At 46.4% G+C, this 27,593-nt stretch overlaps 1 protein-coding gene and 1 non-coding gene across 3 annotated transcripts; one reads left to right on the top strand and one right to left on the bottom strand.

The window, feature by feature from the left end:
• Positions 1 to 312: 312 nt before the first annotated feature.
• CTPS1 (CTP synthase 1) lies at positions 313 to 27,593 on the bottom strand. Of its 2 annotated transcripts, none has more exons than XM_069477779.1 (19): positions 27,462 to 27,593; positions 24,092 to 24,270; positions 22,418 to 22,588; positions 20,094 to 20,194; positions 19,203 to 19,319; positions 17,886 to 17,969; positions 17,269 to 17,349; positions 14,042 to 14,193; positions 12,749 to 12,881; positions 10,111 to 10,199; positions 9,182 to 9,276; positions 8,453 to 8,515; positions 6,437 to 6,480; positions 5,030 to 5,126; positions 4,132 to 4,187; positions 3,950 to 4,046; positions 3,255 to 3,399; positions 2,547 to 2,640; positions 313 to 1,204 (listed from the first exon to the last, which is right to left on the bottom strand). In XM_069477779.1, the coding sequence occupies exons 1-18, from the start codon at positions 27,551 to 27,553 to the stop codon at positions 2,556 to 2,558; spliced, it is 1,881 nt and encodes a 626-aa protein (XP_069333880.1). In that variant the 5' UTR covers positions 27,554 to 27,593; the 3' UTR covers positions 313 to 1,204; positions 2,547 to 2,555. The 2 variants fall into 2 exon arrangements, with proteins under 2 accessions (XP_069333880.1, XP_069333881.1); XM_069477780.1 differs by lacking the exon at positions 27,462 to 27,593 and adding an exon at positions 26,988 to 27,040 and having other exon boundaries at positions 370 to 1,204.
• On the top strand, positions 14,601 to 14,662 carry LOC138391120 (U7 small nuclear RNA). The gene has a single exon (XR_011234741.1). It is a non-coding gene; the product is annotated as a U7 small nuclear RNA (small nuclear RNA).

The raw sequence follows: 27,593 nt of genomic DNA, 5'->3' as shown, positions 1-27,593 counted from the left end.
ACCTTCCTAAATAACACGTGTTCATTCCCGCCCCTTTCCCAACAGCAAGCAGCATACTCAGCGCTCACGCATCTTTTAATTGCTCTCTTTATGTGTTGAGAACCTGTATTTGAAGGCTTTTTGGAAAATTCTGGTTCCTATTAAAAGCAGGGCTCATTTCTTAGTTTGTAAACAAATTATCAGGTTGTTCGCTCACCTGAGGCTGCTCGCCTGGAGGGGCGCCGGGCCTCACAGTGAGGTGACTGTGCACGGCACGCCCGGCACTCGCGCATTTTCCATCCAGATGGCACAGAGAACGGAAAACAAAGCACGTCTCTTGTTCTGCATTATTTATTTCTTAAGTTAGAGTATACACTGAGTCCAGCCAGAATATAGGATGCACACGGCTGTGCCTATTGTTAATGTCACATTAAGAAAATAGCTTTTATATTGCATTTCAACTGCAGTAATAACACCATCCAGAAAGAAAAAAGTACCCTCGAGTCAAAGCTGTCTATATATGAGAGGGTGTTAGAGGCAGTTTCCCCAAAAGACTCTTTGTTCTTTTTAAAGTGACCCCTTGATGCAAGGAGTGTCTCCCAGCCCCAGGAATGGAAGAGCAGCCAGAGGCAGGGAGATTTTAAGACCACACTTCAGAGAGAGAGAGAGACTTCTTGCTATTTCACGTGACACCAAACTGACCATCCATTGGGGTGATGAGGACCCAGCAAAAGTTGGCACTGAGAGTCCCCACAACTCAGGGCAGTATTGAGAATCTGTCTCTGGCTTCACTGCTTCTCAGTGGCCAGCAGCCCTCAGGTTCCCGGCACCAAGCGTTGCAAGTACTAGCTACAGTCATCCTTCTGTGCTCATCCAGGCCCCGTGGCACACTTTGTAACGGGAAAGCAACAGGCAGTGACGCGAGGTAGCTGGGCAAACAAGGTGATCGCTGAGGCACTCGACCAGCCCCAACCACCCTCGGTGCCGCTTCTCGTCTCAGAAACTCAAGAACTGCAAAGGAAACGGTGGCACAGCAGGCAGAACACCATGTAGGAGGAGCCAGGACACATGATGGGACATGCAAGTGACAAAGTTTCCCAAAACCTTTCCCCTATAATAAAATAATCTTAGTAAAAACATAATTTAAAGGAAGTGTCGAAAGCCGAGTGTAAAATCAAAGCTGTAAACGCTACCAAAGTTTGAAGGCTCTCATGAAGAATCATCCCTGTTTAAAAAAAAAAAAAAAAAAAAATACGTTTTAGCAATTATAAGATGCATGTTGAAGTAGAAAAGTCAGAATTTATAGTCAGCTGTCATGGGAAACTATGCCTGTTTTTCACGGCAGAACAGGAGCCTAATAAGAATAATTAGAAGCTAAATCTATAATTCCTACAGAATCACACTTTTTCACGACTCACATCTCAACTTCTACATCTGTCCTAATACAAGCATTCTTTTTCCACAGCACCCAGCCTCTTAAAAGTGCCACTGGTAAGGCAGTCAGAAGTCCCATATAATCGATCCAGTATCTACCTCCTGTACTGTGAAAGTTTCTTTTTTTATCAGTTTCTCACGCTGTCACACAGCCTACAGCAAACTGTGTGGTCAGGAAATAATGAGTCCGTCTGTGTTAAATGCTTACCTGGCCTGGAGGGAGCAACACGGCCTTCCTGCTGACCCTCACTCACCTCCCAGCCCGCCAGCCTATCACGGTTATCGCAGGTCAGGTGGCCAATCCGCCAGGGCAGAGGGGAAGCGGCTGTGATCATTAGATCAGACCAGCGCTGGACCAGCACCAGAGGCCCGTGGTGGTGAACATACGGTACACAGCGTGCAGGGAGGTCCCCCTGCCCACGCCACAGGGCGGCAGCGTGTCTCACCTATGCCCAGGGACCCGTGGGGTCCCCGCAGTGGGACCACACCCGTATCTCTGGTTCTCCTTCCAGACCCACAGACTCCAACACCCCCACTCGCTTCTGATGAAGACTCTGTACTTCCATCAACACAGCCCACTCAGTTATCTTGAAGGGCTTTTATGATTCGCGGCAGTGCCCACAGCTGGTGCACTCTGTACACCGACAGACCCTGTTACTATAAAGCCAAACGTTCCAAGTGTTCGATGACTGTTTGGATTTTCAGAATAAGCAGCAATCAATACAAAACTGTTTCACAAGCAGTGTTAAAGTACTTTCCGATGAAAGCTTGAAAGCAAAAAATGAGAAATGCCACATTGTCATACCCGTCACCTCTTTCAAGATCTCCAAGTTTACAGCTACAGGAAACAGGGTCTTAGAACCCAGTTCCCCCAGAGTTGGCCACACTGGCTCCTGAATATAGCAATCAGTAATGACACGACTGCCCGGTGACCGCTGTTCCCCGGTGGCCCCCGAAGCGGGGCGGGCAGGTGTGCTGTGACTCGGAGGACGGCCTGTCCACTGGACACCTACACTGACCTCACCACTTTCATTCTCTGGCAGATAAATTTCAGCACTAAACTTACGCGGTATTCTTGTAACCCTAGAGTGTTATTTTTTTTTTTTAAACTAAATCTTAAAACTATCACTTACGTTACAAGATCAGTCATTATTTATTGATGGAAACTTCAACTCAGTGATTTCAGAGTCAGGAGAGCTGCTTCCACTTCTGTCACTGTAGGTGTCCCTGCAGAATTCAGATGGTTCATTCAGCATCTCCCAGCAAAAACTCACTTTACTTCCCTGTTTTTGTAGCCACCATCACTACAGGCACACTTGCCTGCACACAGCAGAAATCAGAAAGGCTCTTTACTGCATAATGTATTCAGCATGAAGCTGGGGAGGGATTTTCTTCTTCTAGTTACAAGATGCACACTCTATTTACGCTTCAGTCGTGACGCCCTCAACACCACCTCGGAGTAACTGGTTTCAGACAACGGGAGCAATGGGCAACGCCCCGTCCTGCCCCCCCCCCCCCCCCGAAAAGCCAGATTTCCCCTAAACATGGACCAAAAGGTCCTTTGCCAGACAGGACCCTGCCAGCACCACTGGAGCTTGGATGCTGCAGGTGGGAGGGAACCTCGCTAACACAGTGGGGAGCAGCCTGGGGGAACACGGAGAAAGGACAGGAAGCTTTTGGGCAGACCTGAGAAGGAGCACGTGACACCCCATCCAAGGACACCCGGCCCAGGAACCAGTGGCTTTTTCTTATGACTCACTGTGACACCTCGCTGTAATGACCCAGGGACCCCCTAAAGGCCTAGAAGAGGAGTCGGTCAGTGAGGCAAAGAGTGCACCCACCTGGGCGAGAGCCGGCAGCCCTTCTGGAGGTAATGCGGGAGCCGCCCCACGGACGCCAGGAGGAGGCCGAAGTACGGCGGGGAGGGCTTGATGGGTCTGGACAGAAACTCAGGGTGGTACTGAACCCCGACAAAAAAGGGATGATCTGCAAGAGAAATTCAAAAGATACAGCTTCATTATGTATGTTATGCATAAAATGTAAAAGATGAGAGGAAAAAATCTTGTTAACGGTTTGGCATTTCCACAGACCCTAAAATTATTTGAAAATGACTTCTTCATTTGAATCTAGGCACAGGTAACCCCAAAGCACGAGCAATCTGATGCCCCTTCTCCAGCACTGCTGTCCCCTTCCAGCTGAAGGCGCCTCCTCTCCAGGGTCCTGCCTGAGAGAGACCCTGGCTCCCGTGACTCCTGCCCGCTGGGCCAGGCAGTTCACTTGAGAGGACCAGGTCCAGACTCTCATTTTGGAGGAGGAACTGTGGCCAGAAGGTAAACAGCTGCCCAGGGAAGGCCATGCACAAGGATGAACTTCTCAGGGTTCCAGACCCTCAATCCCCAAGACCCTTTCCCTCACATGACAGCCCCGCTTCCTAATTCTGTTAGGTCGGGAGTGATAAGATACATTTTTACAGTTTCCCACATGCAAACAAAACCCTGCTAAGTTTTCCATTAAATAGAAATGCCCAAATAATCACCTTCCAACTCCACAATTTCCATTCTTTCTCCTTCAACATCTTGGCCAACAAACTTCAAGCCTTGCTCTTCCAAACAGTTTTTCAACACTGGATTTACCTGTTGAAGCATGAAAAATAATTTTGTTGGCCTCTCAGCTTACTGTCTTTCCCGGTAACAGGAAGAAGCCAGCTCGAATCCTCACCTCAAATCTGTGGCGGTGCCTCTCTTCCAAGTAGTCTGGGTCTCCATACAGTTTCCCTGCAAACAAACATGCAGGGGGTGAAGAAATGATTCCACAGAATGAATGACGCACAACCCCGCTCTGCTTCCCGGTTTACTTTTCCCCACCAACGCGGCCAGGCCTTTTTGAGGCTGGCTCCACCACTCTGCCATAGTCACCTGCTCTTAACAGCACAACTTTGACTAATTCTGGGACTTCTGACTCCTTCTGACCACAGTAAGGAAAACTAACAGAAACTGATGTTCACCGCCACCCTCAAAACACGACTGCTGAGTGCGAGCGCTTCGCTGCTAGTAACTGCTTGGGAAACAATCAGGATATGTCACCCAGTCAAGGCCCTGAGAATACTGCGGGGAATGGGGACATGTTAAGAGCTGCACCAATGACCTCTGATGACCGTGCAGTTCAAATCGCAGGCATCAAAGGTCGTTAGCACCCGGTGGCTGCAGCCAGACAGGCGCTGCATTTGCAAGTGGCTCCTGTACCGACTTGTTCACGGTCACCGAATGATGTCCCCCAACCCACAGAACATTAGGGTTAAAAATCCCCAAAGATCTCCCTATTCAAGTGACTCTCAAACTGTGCTGCCCTGGACCCTCCGGACAGACACAGGCTGCCTCTGCTAACAGAGTAAAGGCGGAATTTTCCCAGTGGGCAAGAAAGAAAAAAATGCATCTAATAGAGTCATTTTGACAAATATTTTCCTCCCAAAATTTCCCTAAGTCTTTGGCGCCTATTATTACTTTGTTAGAATAAAATCTGTTTAAGTTGACTCAAATGAAGTGGCTTTGCACCACCCTGAGACACACGTCCTGGACATGCCGAGCTGAGGGCTGGGCCAGCGCGGGGCAGCTCTTACTCATGACCGAGTTCTTGGTCTGGAACAGGGTTCTCCTCTTGCCCAGCCTCATGGTTCCGCCCATCTGCCCAGGATTGTGTTCTGGCATGTCTATAACCTGGAGATGTTCAGAAAACACACATGAACTACAAAACTCTGCTTGTGTTAGGAGACAGATCACCTTCGCTAAATGGAATAAGCCTTTGAGTAGGTTCTCATTGTGGAACAGGGGAAAATGCCTCCCAGTGCTCATTTTTAAATCTTTATTGCACAGAGGTTCAAGCAGCTGCTCCCTCCTTAGATTATTCCTGCTCCAGCACTCCGGCTTGTCAGTGGCACATTCTGAGAGCGGCTAATACAGTCGCGTGGATGTGAGACTAGACAGGTTATAACACGTCTGTCTCCCCTGCCAGCCTGATGAGCTGCTCAAAGGCAGGGGAGGCAGGGCGGGCACCCAGCAGGAGCTTAGCAAGTGTCTGTGGAACAGGTGGGCCACGGCGCCCAGCAGGGACAGTCCAGCTCACCTCTCAGCCCAGCGCCCCGAGTGCCTTCCGACCTCCAGGGCCTTCTCTGTGCCCTGCTCCCCCTTATCCCAAAACCCCACACTTTGAAACCTTTGTTCAGCCCCTCGAGAGGTCTTAGTGTTAGCGAAGTTCAATTTCAGGTCGGCAAACACACTGGTGCTGCCCAAGTGCTGTTGAGCTCAAGCACTGTGTCCACCTCATGTAGCACAGCATCCTCAGTGGCAAGGGCAGCCCCTAGCACGTAGTAGGTACTCAACACTCGAATGCTGAGAAAAATAATGCCCTTTACATGCCTGTCACCCCTGAGCTGGGGATTCAAAGATGAAAAAAGGCACGGTCCCTCCTCCGTGAGCCTTAGCAATACAGTGGGCTGGGCAGTGCCACATGCCCTTGGCACGAGATCTAACATGAGGTATGCTGGCCTGAAAACGCTTTTGATGCCGTTACACCAATCAGTGCTAGATCCCAGCAGTTCTCCAATGAAAAGCCTGTTTCCCGGGACTGTGGTTGGGGTTACATGAGTGACTATATGTAAGGGGGTGAGAACAGCAGCTGGCACAGAATCGTGCCTGCTTAAGTGTTTCAAATTAGTATTATCGACATGGAGCTCCTGGGAGCTGAGGGGAGCAGAAATGGAGAAGTATTTTAATCAAGAAACCCCTGTAGTTGGCTGGACTGGTACCTGTCTTTCAAACTTCCTAGGGTAAATTGGAAAGATTAGTGAGGAATTACATAATGAAAAAATAAAAGGTTTTCCCGTGAGGTCGGTCTGAAAGCCCAAGACCTCAGGGTTGTCTGGAATGGACGCACGTGGTCTCACTCCCTGTCGCTAAGCATCAGTCACGCTCATGAATGCCCCTTACACATCCTCCTGAGCCCTGTGGAGGTGCCACACTTGACTCACCACGGGATGACTGGTCTTGGGGTCAAACTCTGTAGAATTAGCATCTGAAAAGTCAAAATACTTGTGTCACAAAAATGGTTAAAAACAAAAGTGATTATTTATTAGTTTCTTTGCTAAGCTCTAAATCACAATTCCCTCCTCAGTTTAGGATTAATGATTGGAACAAAAACTAGGGACAGAAGTTTTAAGACATAAAACCCTCAGCACACAAACACAGGTGAATTTATTCCATTAAATCTATACCTCTCTAGGAAGTCAAGCTGTACAAAATGGGGAGATCAAAACCATTGGCATATCCTAAAAGTCTGTATGTAGATAATACATCTTTACAACAATTTTTATATTGTTGTCTTTTTTCCCCGCCCCCACCCGTCTTAATGTATGTCTTCACTTTTGTTTCCGACTCCCCTCTCACTCCAACATGAGCAAGTACTATTTCTTCTACATTTCCTTCATTCTCAGGATCTAACACACTGCCCTATTCAACTGCCTCACTGAGTAGCTAAATCAGAAACTAACTGGTTTCAGCTGAAATAGCCTTTCTACCCTTTACTGAATGTACCATCTAACCATAGGCAAACCCGCTGACGACCGAAAGGCAAAGGCCCCAGTTCCCGGTGCTGCGTCCAGCTCCTTCTGTGTCAGAGCAGGTATTTTCCCCTCCTGGCCTGAACCAGGGTCTGAGCTCCACTGAAGGGGAAGCTCATCACCAGGGCACCCACCCACCTGGGACCCTGACTGGGAGTCAGCAGGGAGTGGGCTGGGAAAGGGTCCAGGGAGCCCAGAAAGCCAGCTCTGAGGTGGCAGGTGATGAGCCAGGACTACAGGGCACCGTGCCTGCCAAACAGCCACCCCCACCTCAGGGTCACTGTGAAGACGCCACTCAGGAAACAGGTGAAATAAATCCCAGCCCTAACTTGGCCACTGAAGAATCACTCAGGCTTTGTAAAATCAGACTGCTCCTGCATCCCTTCGGGTTGCATTGTTTATTTTTCATAGAACTTAGGAGGTCTTTCTGAAGATCTAGCATCTGTCCGCTGGGCCGCAGAGAACAGACGGGCTGTGGCAGACTACTCCATCAGTGGCCCCAGCGGACCACACAGCCGGTATTCACGCCCGTGCGTGCTCCCCTCCCCTACTGACGCTGGGCTCGGCCGTGTCACTCGCTTTGGCCAGTGCACACTGGCAAGCTTGATGAGTGCTTGCACAGTGGGCCTGTTGTTTTGGAAGCTAGTTGGTCGCCATGTGTGAGGGAGCTTGGGCTGAATGAACCAATGATGAGCCACCACGTGGGAGACCACCTCCACATCCCTACCAGGCCAAGCACAAGGATGAACGCAAGGCAGGAGTACGTGATCTCAGATACGCCGCCACCACATGGAGCAAAACCAGCTAGCTAAGTCGAGCCATGGAATACTGCAAAACGATCACTCACTGTTGCTGGAAACCACTGAGTTTCAGGGTGGTCTGTTACACAGCAATACACAGTGAGCATTTCCTACTTGCCAGGCACTGCCAGGGACGGTTTACATGCATCATTTAATTCTTACAACCACGTCAAGTAGGTACTACTATTACTCCCATCTTAGAGAAGAAACACAGGCCCAGAAAGGCTGAGTAATTTGCTTAAAGTCACCTATAAATGATAAAGTCAGAATCTGAGCCCAGGTCTGATCGCTCCAGAGCCCAAGTTCACAACAACTGCACAAGCCTCACTGAGGCCAGGGACTTCTTGCTGGGCACCAGCTCCAGATGGCAGCCATGGTGATCAAAGCGAGACCAACTCTAGAACAGGGAATGCAGGGGCAGAGGGCCAAAGGACTGTTTGCTCGGCTGCGGCCTCGCCCCTGTGTGGAGGAGCCGTGCTGCACCTGAGTAAGCCAGGCAGCCCCTTCCCTGCACGCTGCGAGGTGCCGAGGGCCCAGACCCGCCCTCCCCACAGCTGCCCATCACCCACGATGCCACGGGCTTCACGCCCCCCAGGAAACACAGGAGGGGGAATTAACACGCACTTACCTGTCCACCCCAGCACATTTCTTGAGAATTCAACCACTGCCAACTGCATTCCTAGGCACACACCTTCCAGGCGGAGGGAAAAACAAACAAAGCTCCACTGAAAAGGCAGCTCCTACATTTCCCACCAGCCTGCCATGGAGTCTGTGCCCGGCTTGTTCACAGAATTATTATCACAAACTCTAACTCCCTGCTATAAACAAGCATCCCCTGCTGTGACACTTTACCTAGAGTAGATTTCAAAAACTGGCTCTAAGGTACACGAAGACTCCAGGTTTTGCAACCTTATCCAATTTTAGAAATAAGCAATACTCCATTCAGTACTTTAAAATTCAAGTTTCCTTTCCCTAAATTCTCACTTACAATTGATCAAGTTGAAAATTACTAAGACATACAGCACCCGGAGGCATCCAAAATCACTTCGTACAGTCGGCTGTGGTGCCAAGTGAGGATGTGCAACTCAACCTTGCGTACTACGAACTACTGCGTTTGATCAGTGGACAGGTTTCCTAATAGATAGTTCACTCTCAGAATTGCATCACATCTGCGTGTAGCTCACAAGCACAACTTTCCACTTTACAAGTGTGAATTTCTCCCAGAGAGAACCAAAAAGGCTTCTTTCTACTTGAGCTGCACGTTTCAATAACCTCCCTGCTTTATTTATAGGCCCCACGCGGCACCTTTTCTTACTCTTTCCTACTCTGAGTGAAGAGTGCATGGCCAGCTCCTTACCCAAAAAAGGCTTTTTCTGTTTCCGAGCCCAGGCGATTGCTTGGATTTTTCCTTCCGTTCCTCGAACACCGAATCCTCCTGGAACCAGCACGCCGCTGCACAAGAGAACACACCCTTTTTCATCATTCCAGCTTGCAGCAGCCACCTAAGGAGCCACCCCAGGACGCTGACGCCGCGACGTTACTCCATCCGTTCCGCTAGTGGGACTACATGTGCTAAAGACTGTCAGTGAGCTGTACATAAACCCCTCAAAATTAAAAACTGCAAACCTAACCATGGACTTTTCTTAGCAACACAAGAAAATGTGCACTACCAGTGAAAAGCAAGACAGTATACAAAACTGTAATACTGCTACAGCACTTGCCACAGACACTGAGTTGCTCATATTCTTTAACATACTTTATTTATTTTACCTCTTGGCTTAAAATGCTCCCCTGAGTAGGAAGGGGGCCTTTCTCCATCAGCTCGGTCCGCCACACTGGCCAAAAGTCTCAGCAGCCGTGCAGCTCCGTAACACTCAGTTATTCCAGCAAACCAGAAATCCTTGCTCATTTTTTACTATCATATATTTTTCCTTTTTAAAAATTTTTTCTGCTGAACATTCCAGGGGGATTTAGGAAGCTTCCTAAAACGATTTATGAGACTCTACTGATGGGTACTCATCACATGTTCTGAATGAAAAATCTTTAAATAAGCCTCATCAATAGAGGCCTACGGTAAGCAATATCACAAAAATTAGGTTTCCTTCAGATCCAATGATTCTGGTAAGCTGCATTTTTACAAGGCTTAAATCATATGGTGTGTAGTCTTTTCAATAATTAAGAGATATTTTAGCAAGTACATTCCTTCCTACTAGAGTACATGAAAGCACAGGACTTCATGAAAACAAACCAGACCCCCTGGAAACCGCAGGCAGAAGCGCTACTCACTGTGCGCTGCAGAGCTTCTGCCAAGCTTCATGGTAGCGCACGGGCTCTTCCTGCGAGGTGCCTGGCTCCAGGTCCGTGGAATCTATGTACTGGGCATTGTTCAGACAGGGGGAGAGAGAAACCGGCTCATGACTCCAGACTGCGCTTTCATAAATTTTAAATAATATCATCGATGTTCCATCTTTCTTATTTTATTTATTTATTTATTTTTATTTTATTTTATTTATTTATTTATTTATTTATTTTTTTTTTGTTGAGACAGAGTCTCACTTTGTTGCCCAGGCTAGAGTGAGTGCCGTGGCGTCAGCTTAGCTCACAGCAACCTCAGACTCCTCGGCTTAAGCGATCCTACTGCCTCAGCCTCCCGAGTAGCTGGGACTACAGGCATGCGCCACCATGCCCGGCTAATTTTTTCTATATAGATTTTTAGTTGTCCATATAATGTCTTTCTATTTTTAGTAGAGACGGGGTCTCGCTCAGGCTGGTCTCGAACTCCTGACCTTGAGCGATCCACCCGCCTCGGCCTCCCAGAGTGCTAGGATTACAGGCGTGAGCCACCGCGCCCGGCCTTTATTTTATTTTTTTTGAGACGGAGTCTCACTCTGTTGCCCAGGCTAGAGTGCGGTGGCATCTGCCTAGCTCATAGCAACCTCAAACTCCTGGGCTCAAGCAATCCTCCTGCCTCAGCCTCCCGAGTAGCTGGGGCTATAGGCACATACCATCACGCCCAGATAATTTTTTCTATTTTTAGTAGAGACGGGGTCTCACTCTTGCTCAGGCTGGTCTCCAACTCCTGACCTCAAGTGATCCTCTACCTTGGCCTCCCAGAGTGCTAACATCACAGGCGTGAGCCACCGCACCCAGCCTCCATCTTTCTTAATGTTGGCTTTAAAGTGGTCATCTTAATATACAACAGTTTTTTTCAAAATCATTTAACTCCCAAATCCGGCTCTCTCCACTCTACACTTGGGCTGTTTAGGATGTGGCCTCAGCCAAGCCACCGGAGCAGACTCTGAAGTGTTCTCTGTTCAGGTGACACTCTCCCCAGCCTGTCTCCCACCTGTTTCCTTTTTTTTTTTTCTTTTCATTTTTTCCTACTGTGTTGAAGTATAATTTACATACAATAAAATGCAAGTATTTTAAGCTCAGGGCAAGATCCAGGCATGATCCCTGGTCACAGAAATCATGACTGGGCTCTCGCCAGCCTCTCGCCGGCCTATCTCCAAACAGCCTCCAATTCACGGTCTCCGTCCACTGCGTTCCCGACTGCTCCACACTCCAAGCCCTCGGACATGCTCTGCCTGTTTTCTGTCAGGAACGCCCTTCCCTCTGCCTTCTCCATCTCCCAGCCTGCCCTGGGGCCCCTCCTTGAGGAAGTTTGCCCTCCTTACGTGTCTGCCAAGGCAGGCTCATCCTCTCTCCTGTGCGTTCCCTTCGGATCTAAGAGACTCGATAATCCTCGAAGGCAGAGGCTGTTGACTGTTCGTGTCTCAGCCCGCCCTTCTAACACCTGGTAGCCACAGACCAACTCCAGTTGGGGAGGATAAATGAATGATGGAGGAACTAGCAAAAAATAAGTCAGGGCCGCATAATGGGATCCTCCAACTCTTAAAACACGTGTAACATGTCATTCTGCGGGAACCTGTCCACCAACACAAAGCAAACTCGATCCTCACACTGAGAAACACCTGGAGAAGTGGGAGGCAAACCCCAAAGCCAGTAGCGGGGACGGCTCCATGGGGTCTAGTTAACAGCCTCAGAACCAAGGGCCACTTTACCTCTGACTCTCGTCTCCTCCTGAGAAGCTCCGGCTAGTGAGCTGGAAGGAACAGAGGGGACAGGTAGAAGGGTTTCCAAGGAGAGCTGACACAGACCGTGCTTACCACAGGCCAGGCAGCTCTCAGCACTCTGGATTAATTCATGAAGCTCTTACACAGCCCTACAAGGAGGGCACTATCACCATCCCTTTTTAAAGATGAGGAAACTGAGGCACAAAGAGGATTCACTAAGTTGTCCAGGTCTCACAGCTTGCAGGCGACAGAGCCCTGGCCATCTGGCTCTGGGATCTATGCTCTTAACCACGACACTCTACTGCACCTATGCCCTGACACTCCCACCATGGAACTGACCAGAACACAGGAACTGCCATTAACTGAGTGCCACCCGTGGTCCGGGAACTGGCTGGGTGACCAGCCGCATGTCTCAGAGAACCGCCACAGCTTCGTGAGGTAGATACTTTCATTTCCACTTTATAGGTGAGGTAGGCAGTACGAGCACAGGTTAGAAAGGCAGCCCGTGGGCCACAGTCTCCAAGGGCCGCCAGGTGTCTGGAATGGTGTCTAAGCAGTGCCATCAACTGCGCAACAAGCCTCTGGTCCACCAGGGCCCCCATTCCCACGGGGCAATTTTATGTAGTCACCTCTCACCCTCTACTCTAAATGTCTTTTCTCACCATTATTTCCTGAAAATGCTCTATTGTTTTCTCAAAGCCAGGAAGCAACCACAAATTTTTTTTAATCCCTAAAAAGAAATCCAGAGCTCCAAAACTATAAAGCAAATACACATGCAGCATCTAGAATATATCCTGCTTCCCTGCCCACCCCACCACCCCCACTGTGCCTGCACCAATGTTCCTTACCTTGATTTCCAATTTGTGGTTGATGGCCAGTGCAGAATGCTCCAGAGCTTTAATGACAGAGGCATAGGAGTCTGAGAACTTGGTGTATTTGCCCACAAGGGCAATAGAGCAGGTCTCTAGCAAGCGATCATATCTGTCAAACAAACGCCAAGAAACACCCATTACTTAGAACGTACACGCCATGATGAGATCATAATAGCTTTTTGAAGAGGAAGAAAATATGTCCGAGAAGATTATAATGGGAGTGGATATGATCTGAATTCTGTGTACAGACCAGTAAAGCAGCAGCAATTTTCAGATCACCATGGCAGGCTTTGTAAAGAAAGTAGGATTTTAGATGCTGTTACAAAAACACAGTTCAAAATCTCAAACAAATTTGCTTACAAAAAAAAATGTTTTTAAATACAAAATGACGAGAAAAAATTAACAGACATGAACAGACAATTCGCAAAAGTTAACGTGGTGAAGGGAAGAGTCAAGTCATGGGACATTCACAATAGAAAAGTCTGTACTCATTAAAAACTTTCATTGTAGCGGACAATTATTAACAACAAAATGCTCAGAATGTTTTATGAAGAAAAGGATCATAAAACTGTGTGCCATTTTGGTAGCTACATATAAACAGACAAAGACTGAAAGGGAAAATGTCAAAATGAAAGTAAATATCAAAAAGCAATGGAATGAGTCCTCCCTCCCCAAATGCTTCTAACATCATGTTGATTTTGCAACTATAATAAGGCTCAACTGTTGCTCTGAAACCCTGAGTGATGATCTTCGGAGTGACAGGAGAGCATTGCAGAGCTTTCAGAAGAGGTAGTGGAATGGGACAGTCCTTGAAGTACTGAGCTTAGCAGCACTGATCCCTTTCTGGTGCAGGGTGAGCGGCACGTGTCCAAACGCAGTTCAAACATCTAGGACACTACCCAGAGTGCTCCAGCCATGGTCAGCCAGTGTGTGGGCTTCAGCTGTGTGCGCTAACCTGCCGCCACTAGGATGCCTGTTTGCACTGATCTTCTAGTCAGTAAGAGACAAGCATGACAGAACATAACCTAAACTCACTGCTTGGAGGCCCAGCCCCTGACCCAACCCTGCCAGGACCTGCTCATCTGTGCCGCAGCTACATGACAGCTAAGATCCTTTCTGAACATTCTGAACATCTCTTAGCATCAAGACCTCTCTAACACGAGTTGATGGCAGGAGTGCTAAAGTGCCATAGCAAGAATTGGATTCCCTGAGCACCTAGAAGAGAGAGAAGGAAGGCTGGCTCTCCCAGCTCCTCTGGGCAAAACAAACCTGTCGGCCATCTCCTTCCACTTCATCAGCATCTTTCGTGGCTGTCTCTCAATAGGAAGGTCGAGTCTTCGAAGAAAATAATCTACGACCCCTTGCTCCTCCAACAACAAGGGCACTCGGTAGATGGATGAGACGTCATGGACACAGATCACCTGTTTAGGAAAAAGCAAGTCATTTGGTAAACACAAAAACCCACTGGGCTTGCAGCTTCCTACTGGCTGTGTGACCTTGAGAAAATAACTCTTCGGAATTTGAAAACAGAAAAAAGGGCAACTTCCTACAAAATATAAACTACCAAAACAAACTCAAGAAGAATAGAAAAATTAGCAGCTAATCTATTATAAAAATGAGGCAAAAATCCTTTAAAAAAAAAAAAATCACAATCCAAATCACAGATGGAGTTTAAAAAAAAAAAATCATGTCCAAGGAGGACCTATCCCAGGAACTCCTGAAACAGTGGTTCTCAAATCCAGATGCATACTGGAACCACTCAGAGGAACTTATAAAAATCCAAAAGCCATGCTGTATCCCAGACCACTTAAGTTAGAATCTCTAGGGGTACTGTTAGAGCTCTTTTAGAATTTGTCTAGCAGGTTTTCTAGTCCTCACTGGAAGACCCCCTATTATATAAAAAATAATTAAAAAAAAAAAATCCCTAGGGGTAGGAGGTAGGCAGCAATATTTTTTAAAGCTCCCCGAATGATTCCAATGTGCAGCAAAGTTTGAGAACCACTGCATTAGGAAATTTAAGAATGGAATTTGCCACAGAAGTAAATAAAAGGAGGAAAAAAATCACTTCAGTGGACGCAGACTTGATAAAAATTCAAAATCCATTCATACTAAAAATTCTTGGTGAATTAAGATTATGGAAAATTTAAAAATATAAAAAACCAACAGTAACATCACACGGTTTAACATTAAATATTAATGTTTAATATTTAAAGTCCAGAAAAAGGCAAGAATGACCGCCATCACTACTTCTATTCAAGGATATACTGGAGATATTTGCCATCACAATTAGACAAGGGAAAAAAAGAACTGGAAAACAAGAAAAAATTGCCACTGAATAATGCATGCAATGTCATTGCTTATCGCAATATTGAAGCAATTGGAGCTCATCCAATGCCAGACCTCCTGTACCACAAGCCATAACCACAGCTTCAACTAGACAAGAGACTGATTTCGGAGACATTCTTCCACGAGCTACTGCGTACTTGGGTGCCTTCGTGCACCTGCTTTGAGGCACAGGGCCTAACTGTGATACATTTACATGTAAGTTTCCACCCCAGAGTGAATACGGGTCATATGTAACATGCAGAAATAAAGCTCTCCTTTTCCATAAAAAAAAAAAAAAAAAAAAAATCATTGCTTATCCATAAAAACCAACAGAATTGACAGGTAAACAATTAGACTACATAAAATTTTAGTGAGGATGCTAGGCTATAGATCAATGGGCAGAAATCAGCAGGGTTTTCTACATGTGGGTCATATCTAATCATGAAGTGCCATTGACTGTTGTAACAAAAACTATGAGTTGCTATAAATAAATCTAAACAACTTTATGAGGATTAATGAACCTAAAAAGCTCCTTCATAAAGAAAAGCATAGGACATTATAAAAAGATAGTCTTTTCAACAAATGGGGCTGAGACAACCAGAGATCCACGTACAAAAAGATGAATTTCAACCCTAATCTCACACTATACACAAAAATAAACTTAAAATGGATCATGTAAATCCTAAAACTATAAAACTTTTAGAAGAAAACAAGAAAATCTTCATGACCTTAAACGAAGAGTTTAAGGTATGACAGTGAAAGCACAGTCCATAAAAGAAAAAAAATAGATAAACTGGACCTCATCAAAATTTAAGAGATTTGTGCTCCAAAAGGCACTACCAAGAAAGTGAGAGGACAAACCACAGGCAGGGAGAAAATCTGTGCGAATCATATACCTGATAAAAGACTTGTATTCAGACTACATAAGGAATTCTTACAGCTCAGTTAAAAAAACAGGCAAAAGGTCTGAAATTGAAGTATGGAAATTTAAGTACTCGTTACATTTTTATCAGTAAATAACTTTAATGACAACTTATTCTGCTACAGAACTGAAGTCCCTTCACTTGCTAGGACAGAAATATCTAAAATAATTAAAGTGCATGGTAAAGGGCTGTCGAGCACACTAAAATTACTCCGTGTTCCACCTGCTCCGTGAGAAGCAGACTCCTTTGACTGAGCTCAGGCCCAAGAGCCCTGACCCCAGGCCCTCACGCCCTGAAGCTTGGGGCCAAAAGCTTTCCTCTCGCTCTGTTTATGGAAATGCCTGGCCAATGATTTTAACTGCTTTCTATTTACCTCCACACTCCCTCATAATCTTGTAAATACATGGACTGCTCTTACTTTAACCCTGCTGCTGCCGCTCCCCTCTCTGGGCCAGCTGGGCTCTCCTACTTAGTCTCCTGACCCTCAAATAACCTAGTAGTGAAATAAACCCTCCATAGCCTCATCTGCACATTTCCTGACCCCAACTTCCCTTCCACTCTCCTTCACCCAAACCTGGCCAAAGCCACAATCTCAACTTATCACCACTAGAATTCTCATACTAAGCACCACACTTAGATACATTACAAGTTCCAAAATTTTGGGTTTCCCGTACCATAGCTACAGTAACTATGCGTGAGAGCCTACAGCACCCTAGACTCCAGGCATGAGAAACATAAAGTGGAGTAAGGTGGTCCTCGCCCTCCAGAAGCTCACGGTCTGTGAGGGAAGACAAACATGGACACACACGCACACAAGGGACAGGAGGAAGGGCTCACCAAGGAGCCCAGAGAAGGATGTGTTAACCCTGAGGGTTGAGGGCCAGGAGTTTCTCAGACAACACTAAGTCCTCATTAGCCCCCAAGGATGAAAATGAGTAGACTGCCATGCCAACAGGGAGAGGGGACACGGATTCCTGACAGAAATCGGTCAGTGCACTACGGGAACTGAAAGACATTCAGCCTGGTGGAGCGTAAAGTGGGCAGAGAGGAGGAGGAGGGATCCAAGTGCGTTCAGGGAACCGCGAGGCAGGTGAAGGTGAATCAGAGCCAATGGCAATCAGTCCTTCTAGGGAACAGGTGACTGTCTCCCATTACAAAGTAACAGCAAGCCTCATGAAACTGATCAAGAGGCTTTAGGATAATTAAAAGCAAAAAAATGACCTACACAGAGATGGAATTTCTACTTACTTGCTCAGGTTCAACGTGGCAGAACATCGATATTTTCTCTTTCACTGAGGTGTCAAGAGGATTTGAGCACCTGCACACAACCTGGCAGTAAAGAAAATAAGACGGTTTAATAGAAGGAACGAATTACACAACTGTGGGGGCAGGGTGGGGGTTCCTGATTGAAGTGAAGACAGACATCACATTGTTAAGACGAATGAAAATGTTAATTCTTGGCACAATGCACATAATACACAAAACTATTATTGCCTGTTTTCAAAACTGAAATCCTAAATCTCACACTGGAGAATTGGTAGTACAAATGAACAGATAATGATCTAGAAGCTAACTAGGCTTTTCCTCTTTAATGAACATTCACGAGCAGCAAGGAAAAGGAGAGTAAGTGAAGGACTAAGAGGAGACATAAGGCACAGAGAGGAGAATGCCAAGACCTCACACGAGCCAGGTAAGATCTCAAATCTCACAACAATAGCCCTGGTTCAGAGCACTAAACCTCTCTCTCCCGTCGTTAATTACCATCAAGAGCATGCTAAGATGACAAAGGTCTTCTCTGTCATGGAGGAGTGATTTTAATTAGACGTAAAAGATCACACTGAAACCAGGTAATCAAGAAATCTTACCAGGTCTGGAGAAAGCCCAAGCCCTCTAAGTTCTCGGACACTATTCTGGGTGGGTTTAGTCTTCTGTTCCCCTGTTGAACTTGGCTATTTTACAAAAAGAAAAACAAGTTAGTTTCTCTAGGTTAAAGAATTTAAGTATGAGTTTTCCCTGAACCCCTTTTAATAGAGAAATAGAATTACTTTTGTCAAAGTTACAAGTGCATGTATTTTAGAGTCCCATAGTTGTACAGGGTTTGTCCTAACACACGGTGGTTCCCCACCCTCTCCCACTTTCCAAATGCTAGAAACAACTGCTCTTCAACTCTTTTAATTGATCCCTCTGGCATGCTTTACTGCTAATTCCTGACATTTAGTTTGAGGCATTTTCTATTAATTATCCTGTTAAATGAGGACCCCGCCCTCCCTCATTCCCCTGCCACACTAGACACCCTTCCGTGCCTGCAGCCCTCTTCAGGGCTGACATACTTTTGAATATCTAAATACTGTACACTGGGAGGCCAAGGTGGGAGGATGGCTTGAGGCCAGGAGTTTGAGACCAGCCTAGGCAACAAAGCAAGATCCTGTCTCTAAAAAAATTAAAATAAAAAAATGAGCCAGGCGTGATGGTGCAGACCTGTAGTCCCAGCTACTTGGGAACTCGAGGCAGGAGGCTGCAGTGAGCTATGATCATGCCACTGCACTCTAGCCTGGGCGACAGAGTGAGACCTTGACTCTAAATAAAACAAACACTTCTTTGTGAATTTAACTTTATTATAATCATCCTATTTTAAAAGATCAAATGGAAATTCAAAAAATTAAAATCAGAGCAGGTATAATTAACGATGGTAGATTGACCACGGGCATCTGTCTTTACCATATGGTATAACAGAGTAAAGGGGTTGTTCTTAAAAACAAAAATCCACAAAGACAAATATTGTAAAGAGTCAACAGTGACAAAAATTAGGAAGGGTCTCGCTCTGTCGCCCATGGAGCGCAGTGGCGTGGTCATAGCTCACTCACTGCACCCTCGAAATCCTGGGCTCAAGCAATCCACCCACCTCAGCCTCCCGAGTAGCTGGGACTATTTTTCTATTTTGTTCTATAGAGACGGGTGCTCCAGCCCTGGCTGGTCTCAGATCCCTGGCCTCAAGTGATCCTCACGCCTGGAGGCTCAAAGTGCTGGCATGGGATTGCAGGCATGGTGAGCCACCCCCGGCCAAGAAGTTCTTTATTCCCAGCTTCCTGCACGTCAAGTATTGCAAACTACTAGACACAAGTGAAAATCAACCTTTCCCTCCTCCTAATTTCCCCAAAGTAAAACTCTGACAAACGTCTCACCTGAGGAACTAGACTGACGTGGATATTACAGAAGTTCTCCTTCTTGACCTTGAACTGGAACTGACGGAAGGCCTCAATGAAGGGCATGCTTTCTATATCCCCCACAGTGCCACCGAGCTGGAAGGACAAAGTCATTTTAGAGGGGAAGCACTACGCCCTTCTCTGGCGGTTTAGTTTTCTAACTGCTCTGTCATCTTGACAGGGATCATTAACAGTGTGACACAGACTTTCTACAACAGTTAACAGTGATTAGACATTTCTTTGTGCTAAAAGGTTACTTTTTTGGACAGGCTCATCATGCCCCAAGGTTATTATGGGTCTTTCCACATCATTTCAAGAAAAAGGGCAGGTGAGAGAGGGACCAGGAGTTTTATTTGTATGAGAATCACAAAGCAAAAAAATCTAAATCTCCTTAGATAAGCAACAGTAACTTTTGTACTAAAAAGCATCAGTTATAAACTGCTGGAATTTTTGAGTCTCCTGTTATCAGAGGAACACTGAGATCCAACAGCTAGGATCAGCAGAGCAGGAATACTGAAACTGAAACCAAATGAAGTTCATTGAGAGAGGAATGTTCCTGCCAGAGGAAAGCAAAAGATCTACCGACTTTCTCCAAAGATGGATAAAGATGTGTCACACCACTCCTATCGGTACACTTAGTACCAAGTGAATCAATAAATGCTAAAAAAAGAAGTATTGTTTGGACAAAGTACTGCTTTCTCCTGAGTGGCCATTCCACGACTGTCACTGTGCCCGTACCTGCCACGTTGCAAGATACTGCACTAACAGAGACAGGAAGGCAAAGTTTCACTGGAAATTGTCCTATCAGCTGTCGCTGGCTGACTAAGGAGATAAATAACACCTATTCACACATGCGGCGATCATACAAACCTCAATCACACACACTTGAGGTTCCAGCCCATCTTCATCCACGGGTATCAATGCCTGCCTCATCACCCACTCCTGGATGGCATCTGTGATGTGAGGGACAACTGGGAGAGAGAAAAGAAATACGCAACTGACACTCGTCCATCAGCGCTGACTGAGGCAAATACACTCATTGTTAAAGCAAACTGCTGCTCTCTTTGCCTGGACAGAGTTGCAATGGGGTCATAAAAATACTTTTGAGGCCTCCTTTAATTGGCCTCAACTAATCTTTCCCAGATTTCCAAGTTGTTGCTGGAAACCCTGCAAGAGAGAGAGGCTCAAAGTGGTGTCCCAACCACATCAGAGGTCACCGTTCTGGCCACATACCGACACAACAGACTGCGGCCACCCCTACTGCTCACACCACACCTGAGTGCCTGCCAGGACCCTGTTCCATGTGTTTCCGGTTACCAAAGGGTAGACAATCCACTGCAGAGACGGTACAGTTAGCAGAATGGCTACGAGCACAGAATCTGGGGTCAGGATGTCTGGATTCACATCTCAGTCCCACCACTCATTTAGTTGTAGATCTCTGGGCAAATTACTTCACTATCCTTAAGCCTGTTTTCCCCATCTGTAATAACTTCTACTTCACAAAACTGTGGAAATTTTATGATAGCACTTGTAAAATGCTCAGAGTGCCTAGCATGTCAGTGCTCAACAAATGCCAGCTACTGCTAAATGCTTTTTAAAAACCATAGTTACTGGCCTCAGACTGCAAGTTCCTGAGGGCTGACAACTACTATTTAACTCCGGTCACTGGAGTTAAACAGCAGTGCCTCAAGCACAAGGATATTCATTATCTGTTCCATACACAGCAGCCCAAGTGATCTCTTAAAATGCAAATCAGAATTCATCACTCCCATGTTTAAACTTTTCAGTGGCTTCCCAGTGCTCTGAGTAAAGTCCGAACTCCTTGGCCAGGTAGAACCTGGCTGTGGTCCCCGTCATCCGCCTCTCTGACCATCCCCGTTCATCACTGTGCCTCAGCCACCCCGGCCTCCCGTCTGTTCCTTGACCAACCAAAGCCTTTTGTGGCCTTGAGCCGCTGCACTTGCTGTGCCCTCCTCCTTGCGTCCTTCCTCCGTCCTCCCCGTGACTGGCCTCTGCTGGGCGGCTCCCTGGCCGTCTGTCCCAAGTGGCTTGCCCCAGCCACTCTTTCTCTCCTCACACATTCGTCTCCTTCACAGCTCCTAGCAGTCTGTCTCTCCCACGGGGAACCTCCATGCAGTGACCTCGCTGGTCTTGTGAATCACTCATTTTATCAGCACCAGCGAGGATCTGACCGCGGTGAGCATTCGATACATATTTGATGGACAATGAATAAATGAATGAACGCATTAGAGGCCTAGGACAACGAACTGTACGATCAAAATCATTTTATTCCTAATTGACCCTTTCTATGTGTCAGGAACTCAGGGAAACACTTTATTGACTTAGCTGCTTCAATCCTCCTAACAACCCACAGAAGTGGATGTTGTGATCTTCACTTTATAGGAAAGGAAACCATACCTCAAAGAAGTTAAGTAATCTGCCCATGTTCATAAAGCTGGTAAGTGGCAGAGCTAAGATCCAAACACAACCCAACCAGAGCCAGCGATCAGTGTGACCCTCAGCTTTCTGTCCAGGGGAGTCTGAAGCCAACAGCAGATTTGCTCTCATAACTCAGATGAAAGCCACCGTTCGGCGACCCCAAAATTTGAGCTGCTGCCATTTTTCTAGACCAGTGGTTTTCCAATCCCACCTTTTTAAAGCAGCAAAATACTCTTCTCAAATGAACACTTATGCAAAACCCCAAAACAGCAAATAGATATAAGTGAAGCTGTGCTGGTGAAAGCACGGGAGGACCCAGAAACCCACTTCTCAGACTCACCCAGCCCATATGCCACCGATGAAAACCGGCGTACACAACAGATGTTCACTTCCTTATCACTGGCTACAGTCAGTCCCAGATGCACAAGCTACATGCCACCTGGCTTAATGCTCTCATCTAGGTGTCTTCACCACTTCACACCCATCACTGACTAAAAACAACAGCTCTCTGGACTCAAATCATGCTGCCTTGGCTGGACTGACAAGCTCCTGGGCCATCTGCAGAGCAGCAATGGCTTCCTCAAATTCTTTTTTTAGTAAATGGCTATGCAATTCTGTATTTTCAACTGCAGGCATGTTTCAACAACAGTACCTTGACAGTTTCATGCTGACATCACAGAAAATGTAAATTTTTGTACTCAAAAGAAACTAAACTGGTTAAGATTTTTTAACCTTAACGGTAAATCCAGTCTTACCTTGAACGGTTTTCCCCAAGTAATCTCCTTTACGTTCCTTGTTTATGACGTACTGGTATATCTTGCCAGTGGTCAGATTATTGTCCTTTGTGAGGCGAATGTCAAGGAACCGCTCATAGTTACCCAGGTCAAGGTCTACTTCCCCACCATCATCCAGCACAAAAACCTCACCTGCAGTGAACAGGGCAAACATTTAGGGAAGTGAAAGTACACATACCGTGGCATAACTTGAATCCTGAAATACAAACATTCAGATAGAACAAAGTCTGCATTAACTTGATATGAACCAGAGAAATTTATTTCTAGAAAACTAATTGTGACACAAATAAAAGAAAAATTATCAATCATTTTCCAAGCTAACATCAGACTTCTGGCCTGTCAACAAACTCACACTTATTCAGGACGAATTATAAAACAGAATAAAATGGAAAGAGACAGATGATAGCCCAGAGGGGTAGGAATATACAGGACTTTCCAATAGTACGGCATCTGCTGCCCAGAGAAAAAGAACTTTCAGAAAAGTCTCCCAATTGAGCATAACAAAGTTTAAAGTATGATGAAAGTATGATTTCATTCAAAACTTACATAAGATACATGCATATGATGTTTGTGCTGATTATAAAAATTAGCTTCTCAACTATGCTTTAGTTCTCAACAAAGCTGGGAAACTGCACAAGTTCCCCCCATTCCTTTCACATTCATTCCTTGAAACTTCATTCTTGAAACTGTGCCCAGAATGATTCAATCCTACCGTCGCAATAGGAGACAAGCTCAAAAATAAGAGAGGAAAAAAATGCCTTATTTTTCCCCTCGGAGATAACTAATCCTCTGCTCAAGATTTCTGTATAAATACCACTCCAGTATATGGATCTTTTCCTGACACTGTTTGTTACATGAGGACTTTTACTCTAGTGACACTAATCTTTATAGACTTTTACCTCAGCCTAAGACAGTATGAGTATGAATACAGAATTTAGAAACTTAAGCGATATATTTTTCCTACCCTCCCTTAAAGGTTTCAACTTTTCACTCACCTCAAAGATCTTCATTTCTATTATCCAAAGTATTAGCAAACTAGAATCCCAAACTTACAGGTCCTTCAAATCCAGCGTCTAGCTGTTGCTTGCATACCTACCAAGTGGTCCTTTAGCCTCTCTGTTTCAACATCTTACCAAAGATAATTCAACAACTTCTTGGTCAGTCACCCCACTCCTGGAGGGTGCTTACTATTATAAAGGTCTTCCTTATATTGGGCCAAAACCTATTTCCTTACAACTTCTATCAACTTACTCTATTTCTAAAGACTGAAGTCTCAAAGAATAAGCATACTCCCTCTTCTCAAATAGTCAGAAAAATGTAATTATGTCACCAGATCTCTTTTTTCAAGAGAAGTGACCACCTTTCATTCAGCCACCAAAAAGATTATTTTTATTACAGACACCTCTAAAGTCTAATCACTGCATTGCCGATTAAGACTTCTGCTTCTTCCTGTCTAGGTGAGAAAAGCATCATTCTGCTACACTGAGAACCTTTCTAGAGGGCAGGAAATGGAAGTTATGCAAAATGTACACAGAATTCCCAAGGGCTGGAGGAAAGAAAGGAAAGGAGGGAGGGAAGAAGAAAGAAAGAAAGAAAAAAGAAAGGGAGAGGGAAGGAAAAATGCATTTTGCTTACCATGCTCATAAGGAGAAAATGTTCCTGCATCAATGTTAATGTAGGGATCAATTTTAATTGAAGTTACGTGCAAACCACATGACTTCAGTATTGTGCCCACACTGCTGGCAATGATTCCTTTTCCAATTCCTGATATAACACCACCGGTAACTAGAATGTACTTCATTTTACTTTTTGACCTGGAAAAAGAAAAAATTACAGATAAAATAAATGTATCTCAACAAACCAAACTCATCTGGGTTCAAATATTGGCTCTGCCAATTATTAATACTAGCTATGAACCCTCTTAGAGCCTCTCAGTTTCTTCATCTGTCACATGCCTTCGGAAGGTTCTTGTCAGGTGTAAATAGCATAACAAACGTTTCTTGGATCACTAGATGGCTTTAGTCAAATATGGGTAGAAAAACAACTGCTACTCAGATAATGTAGCTTTTGTTCAAAGCTTTGACAACTAAGAACCTTGAGAGTCAACCTAATAGAACAAAAGTCAAAAAACCAGCTCCAAGCTGGTTGATAGTACACTGTCCCCCAAATGTTGGCTGACATCACGGCCAGACACTGGAATACCAGGCAGGTGCCTCATTATTTTCCCTATATGGGAAAAAAATTTCAAGCTTGGATAAACACTCCAATTCTCCACCAAAGAAATAATGTCTTTGGCTAAACTACAATGTATTGCCAAGAAAACACACCTTCTCTAGGTTATGGAAGATAGACTAAAAGGAAAGAACTTCAAAACTTAAAAGTAGGTGCAGCTAAACCTAAAATGCTTTTAATTAAAGGTAGTTCTCGTCTGTAATTTAACGGCTTACTCCTTGCCAGCAATCACTCCCAGGTATGCCATGAACAGAGACTGTATAACCTGGGAGAAAGGAACATCAGATAATAAAGCAGTCTAAAGCACATCATGGGCAGAGGACTCCAGAGGGGAGAGTAGCTTAAATCCAAAGAGCAGTACAGTCAAGGCAGGAAATGAAGCAGCAGACTTGATGAGGTATGAAAGAGGTAGATGTAAGGACAGCACAGACAAGAGGTGAGGAGACAGTGACAGCTCACCAGGGAGGATTTATCACTTGTCCCCAGCTTCAGAGGCCCAGAAACATCATTTGGTCAGCAAAGCCAAATGTGACCAAAATGAGAAACACAATCGCCAAGGAGCACAAAGTGCTTACTTTGGCAGCGTCAGGATATTTTCCTCCTCCAGGAACGTTCCATGTGAAGCCAAATTATAATAAAAATAAGCTAAGAAAGGAACAAGAAAACTGGGGAGGTCTCTTTGAAGCATTCCCCCATCCCACTCCCCCCTCAGAGCAGAAATGAACACACACTTGGCAAGAAAATAAAATGCTCAGAATGTCTTCCTCCTGGGACAGCCGGAAGACACTGTCCTGCTCATTCCATCCTCTGTTGCAGTATTTCCAAAAGCGCTACTTCTTGGTTTCTGCAAAATGCACGACAGTCCCAAAAAGGGTTTTGCGGATAGATAAATCAGAGAAATGCTGATTAAACAAAGTCATCTAGTTTCTTTAAAGACCTCTGGGAGCATTAAATAAGTTAACCCACACTGTGATCTCCCAAGAGGGCTACACAGGATGCAGTTTCCCCAAATTTATTTGACCGTTAAGTCTCTATTATTTGGGGAATACTGTCACCTTACAGTACCTTACTGATGCATGAACATCAGACTTGGCTACAATTTAGATATGTCCTAACCAGATAGACCCCTTACTGAGACTATACCCTGCTCTCATTGACTGAATTTTGGATGTTCCTAGAAACTCCTCAGCCATCCTGAATGCATTACTTCTACAAAAGACTCATCTCATCCATTTACATTTGATTTGCCCCAATTTTACTAAGAGGGTAACATCTCTGGGGGAGATTCCTGCAGTCCCACAGTGCCTGGCAATAAATATTCCAATGTACACAAAGATCAGGTGGGAGGCTCATTCACTCACATTTATGGGCCACCCACTATGTGAGAGTGGCCATGCCACACAGCTTTGGAGGCAGCAAATATTAATCAGATTTGGGCCCAACCGCTCTCAAGTTGCTGGCAGTCTGGGTAGAGAGACAATACATTTACACATAAATGAGTAATCCAGCCATGGTGGAAAGCAGAGGGAAACATATGAAGGCTATAAACGGGGAACAAGAGAGCAGAAAGCTTTCAGAACCGAGAGACATCCTGGGGGTGGGGGAGGATCCACACTGCTGCTGTTTTGCAGGCCTGCACTGCTGCTGACTTGCAATGGGCCTTGAAGGACTGACTGCACACTTTAGCAAACAGAGTGAACAGGCAGGTGAGGGCATCTACAGAGAACAGAGGTATAGCCAAGAAAAGGGTGGTGGAAAATAAGTTGTAAAGGTAGGCAAGGGGCCAAATCATGTGCAAACTCAAATGCCCGATGTGAACTTTTTTCTGAAGGTGATTGAAGACATTGGAGGGTTTTTAGGCACGTAAGTAACATAAATAAAATGCATCAGAGAAATTCAACAAAGATTTGGAATAAAAAGCTTCTTTTTCCTTCATTGCTATGAGATAAGTTCCAGCTCCATCACTCGTGTGCTGAGACCTCCTCCGTCGAGTCACTCGAGCTGCCGGAAGCCCGGGTTCTCACCTCTGTAAAATGGGGATGAGAATCTCCGCATCGCCCGCGTCACAGGGCTGCTGAGGATTCAAAATTCTAACGAGTGTGGTCATAAGGGCGCCGCGCAAACGTGAGAACTCTAACACGCCCGCATCCGCTCTCCGGGCCGCCAGGAAGGGAGGGGAGCTGTGGGGCCAAAGGGGCCGGCCCGGGGGGCCGTCGGCACCGCGAGCTCAAAGGCCCCTTCCTCCCACGGCGCTCGGCCGCCCATCCCATCCCCCAGCGCGCGGTGGGCCCGCTCGGACCTGGAACTCGCACCCGGGCAGGCTGAGCCCGGGTCCTGAGGCCCGAGACTCGGGGCGGCCAAAGCAGAGGGGCGGCCACCGGGCTTCCTCGGAGACGGCTGAGCGAAGGGGGCTCCGCGCCTCTACGGCCCTCTCCGTCCCACGAGCCAGGCTAGGCTGATCGGGTGCCGCCGGGCGCTGCAGCACCGGCCCCGCGGCCCCTGTAGCCACCGTGCGACCAAGGCGACCCCTCCCCAGCCGCGCCCGGCCACGCGGCCCGCGCGCGGGAGCCGGCACCTCGCCGGCCGGGGCCGCCCGCCCCACTCCCGTTAGGCACGCAGCCCATTGGGCAGGACGCCGAGCCACCTCGCTCCTGATTGGTGGGGAGCGGTGTCTGTCATCCCGGCAACGGGGCTGTCCCGCGCCGGGCTCAGCTCACGCCGCCGACTCCTGCACGGGAGAACAGTTCCCCCGGGATCCCTGGAGTCAGCCTACCTGAGCTCGGCTTCAGACCCTCCCGTCAGCAACAGAGCTGAGTGGCGACGCGCGCGGAGACCCTGGCAGCCAGTGAATAAGCCCGGCCGCATGCGCCGGCAGTCTTTAGCGGAGGCGGGCTCTAGGCGGTGC

The sequence above is a fragment of the Eulemur rufifrons genome, chromosome 8, assembly GCF_041146395.1.
Source record: "Eulemur rufifrons isolate Redbay chromosome 8, OSU_ERuf_1, whole genome shotgun sequence".
Taxonomy (NCBI): domain Eukaryota; kingdom Metazoa; phylum Chordata; class Mammalia; order Primates; family Lemuridae; genus Eulemur; species Eulemur rufifrons.
The sequence above is the reverse complement of the archived record's forward strand: the minus strand, read 5'-3'. Positions and strand labels throughout refer to the sequence as shown.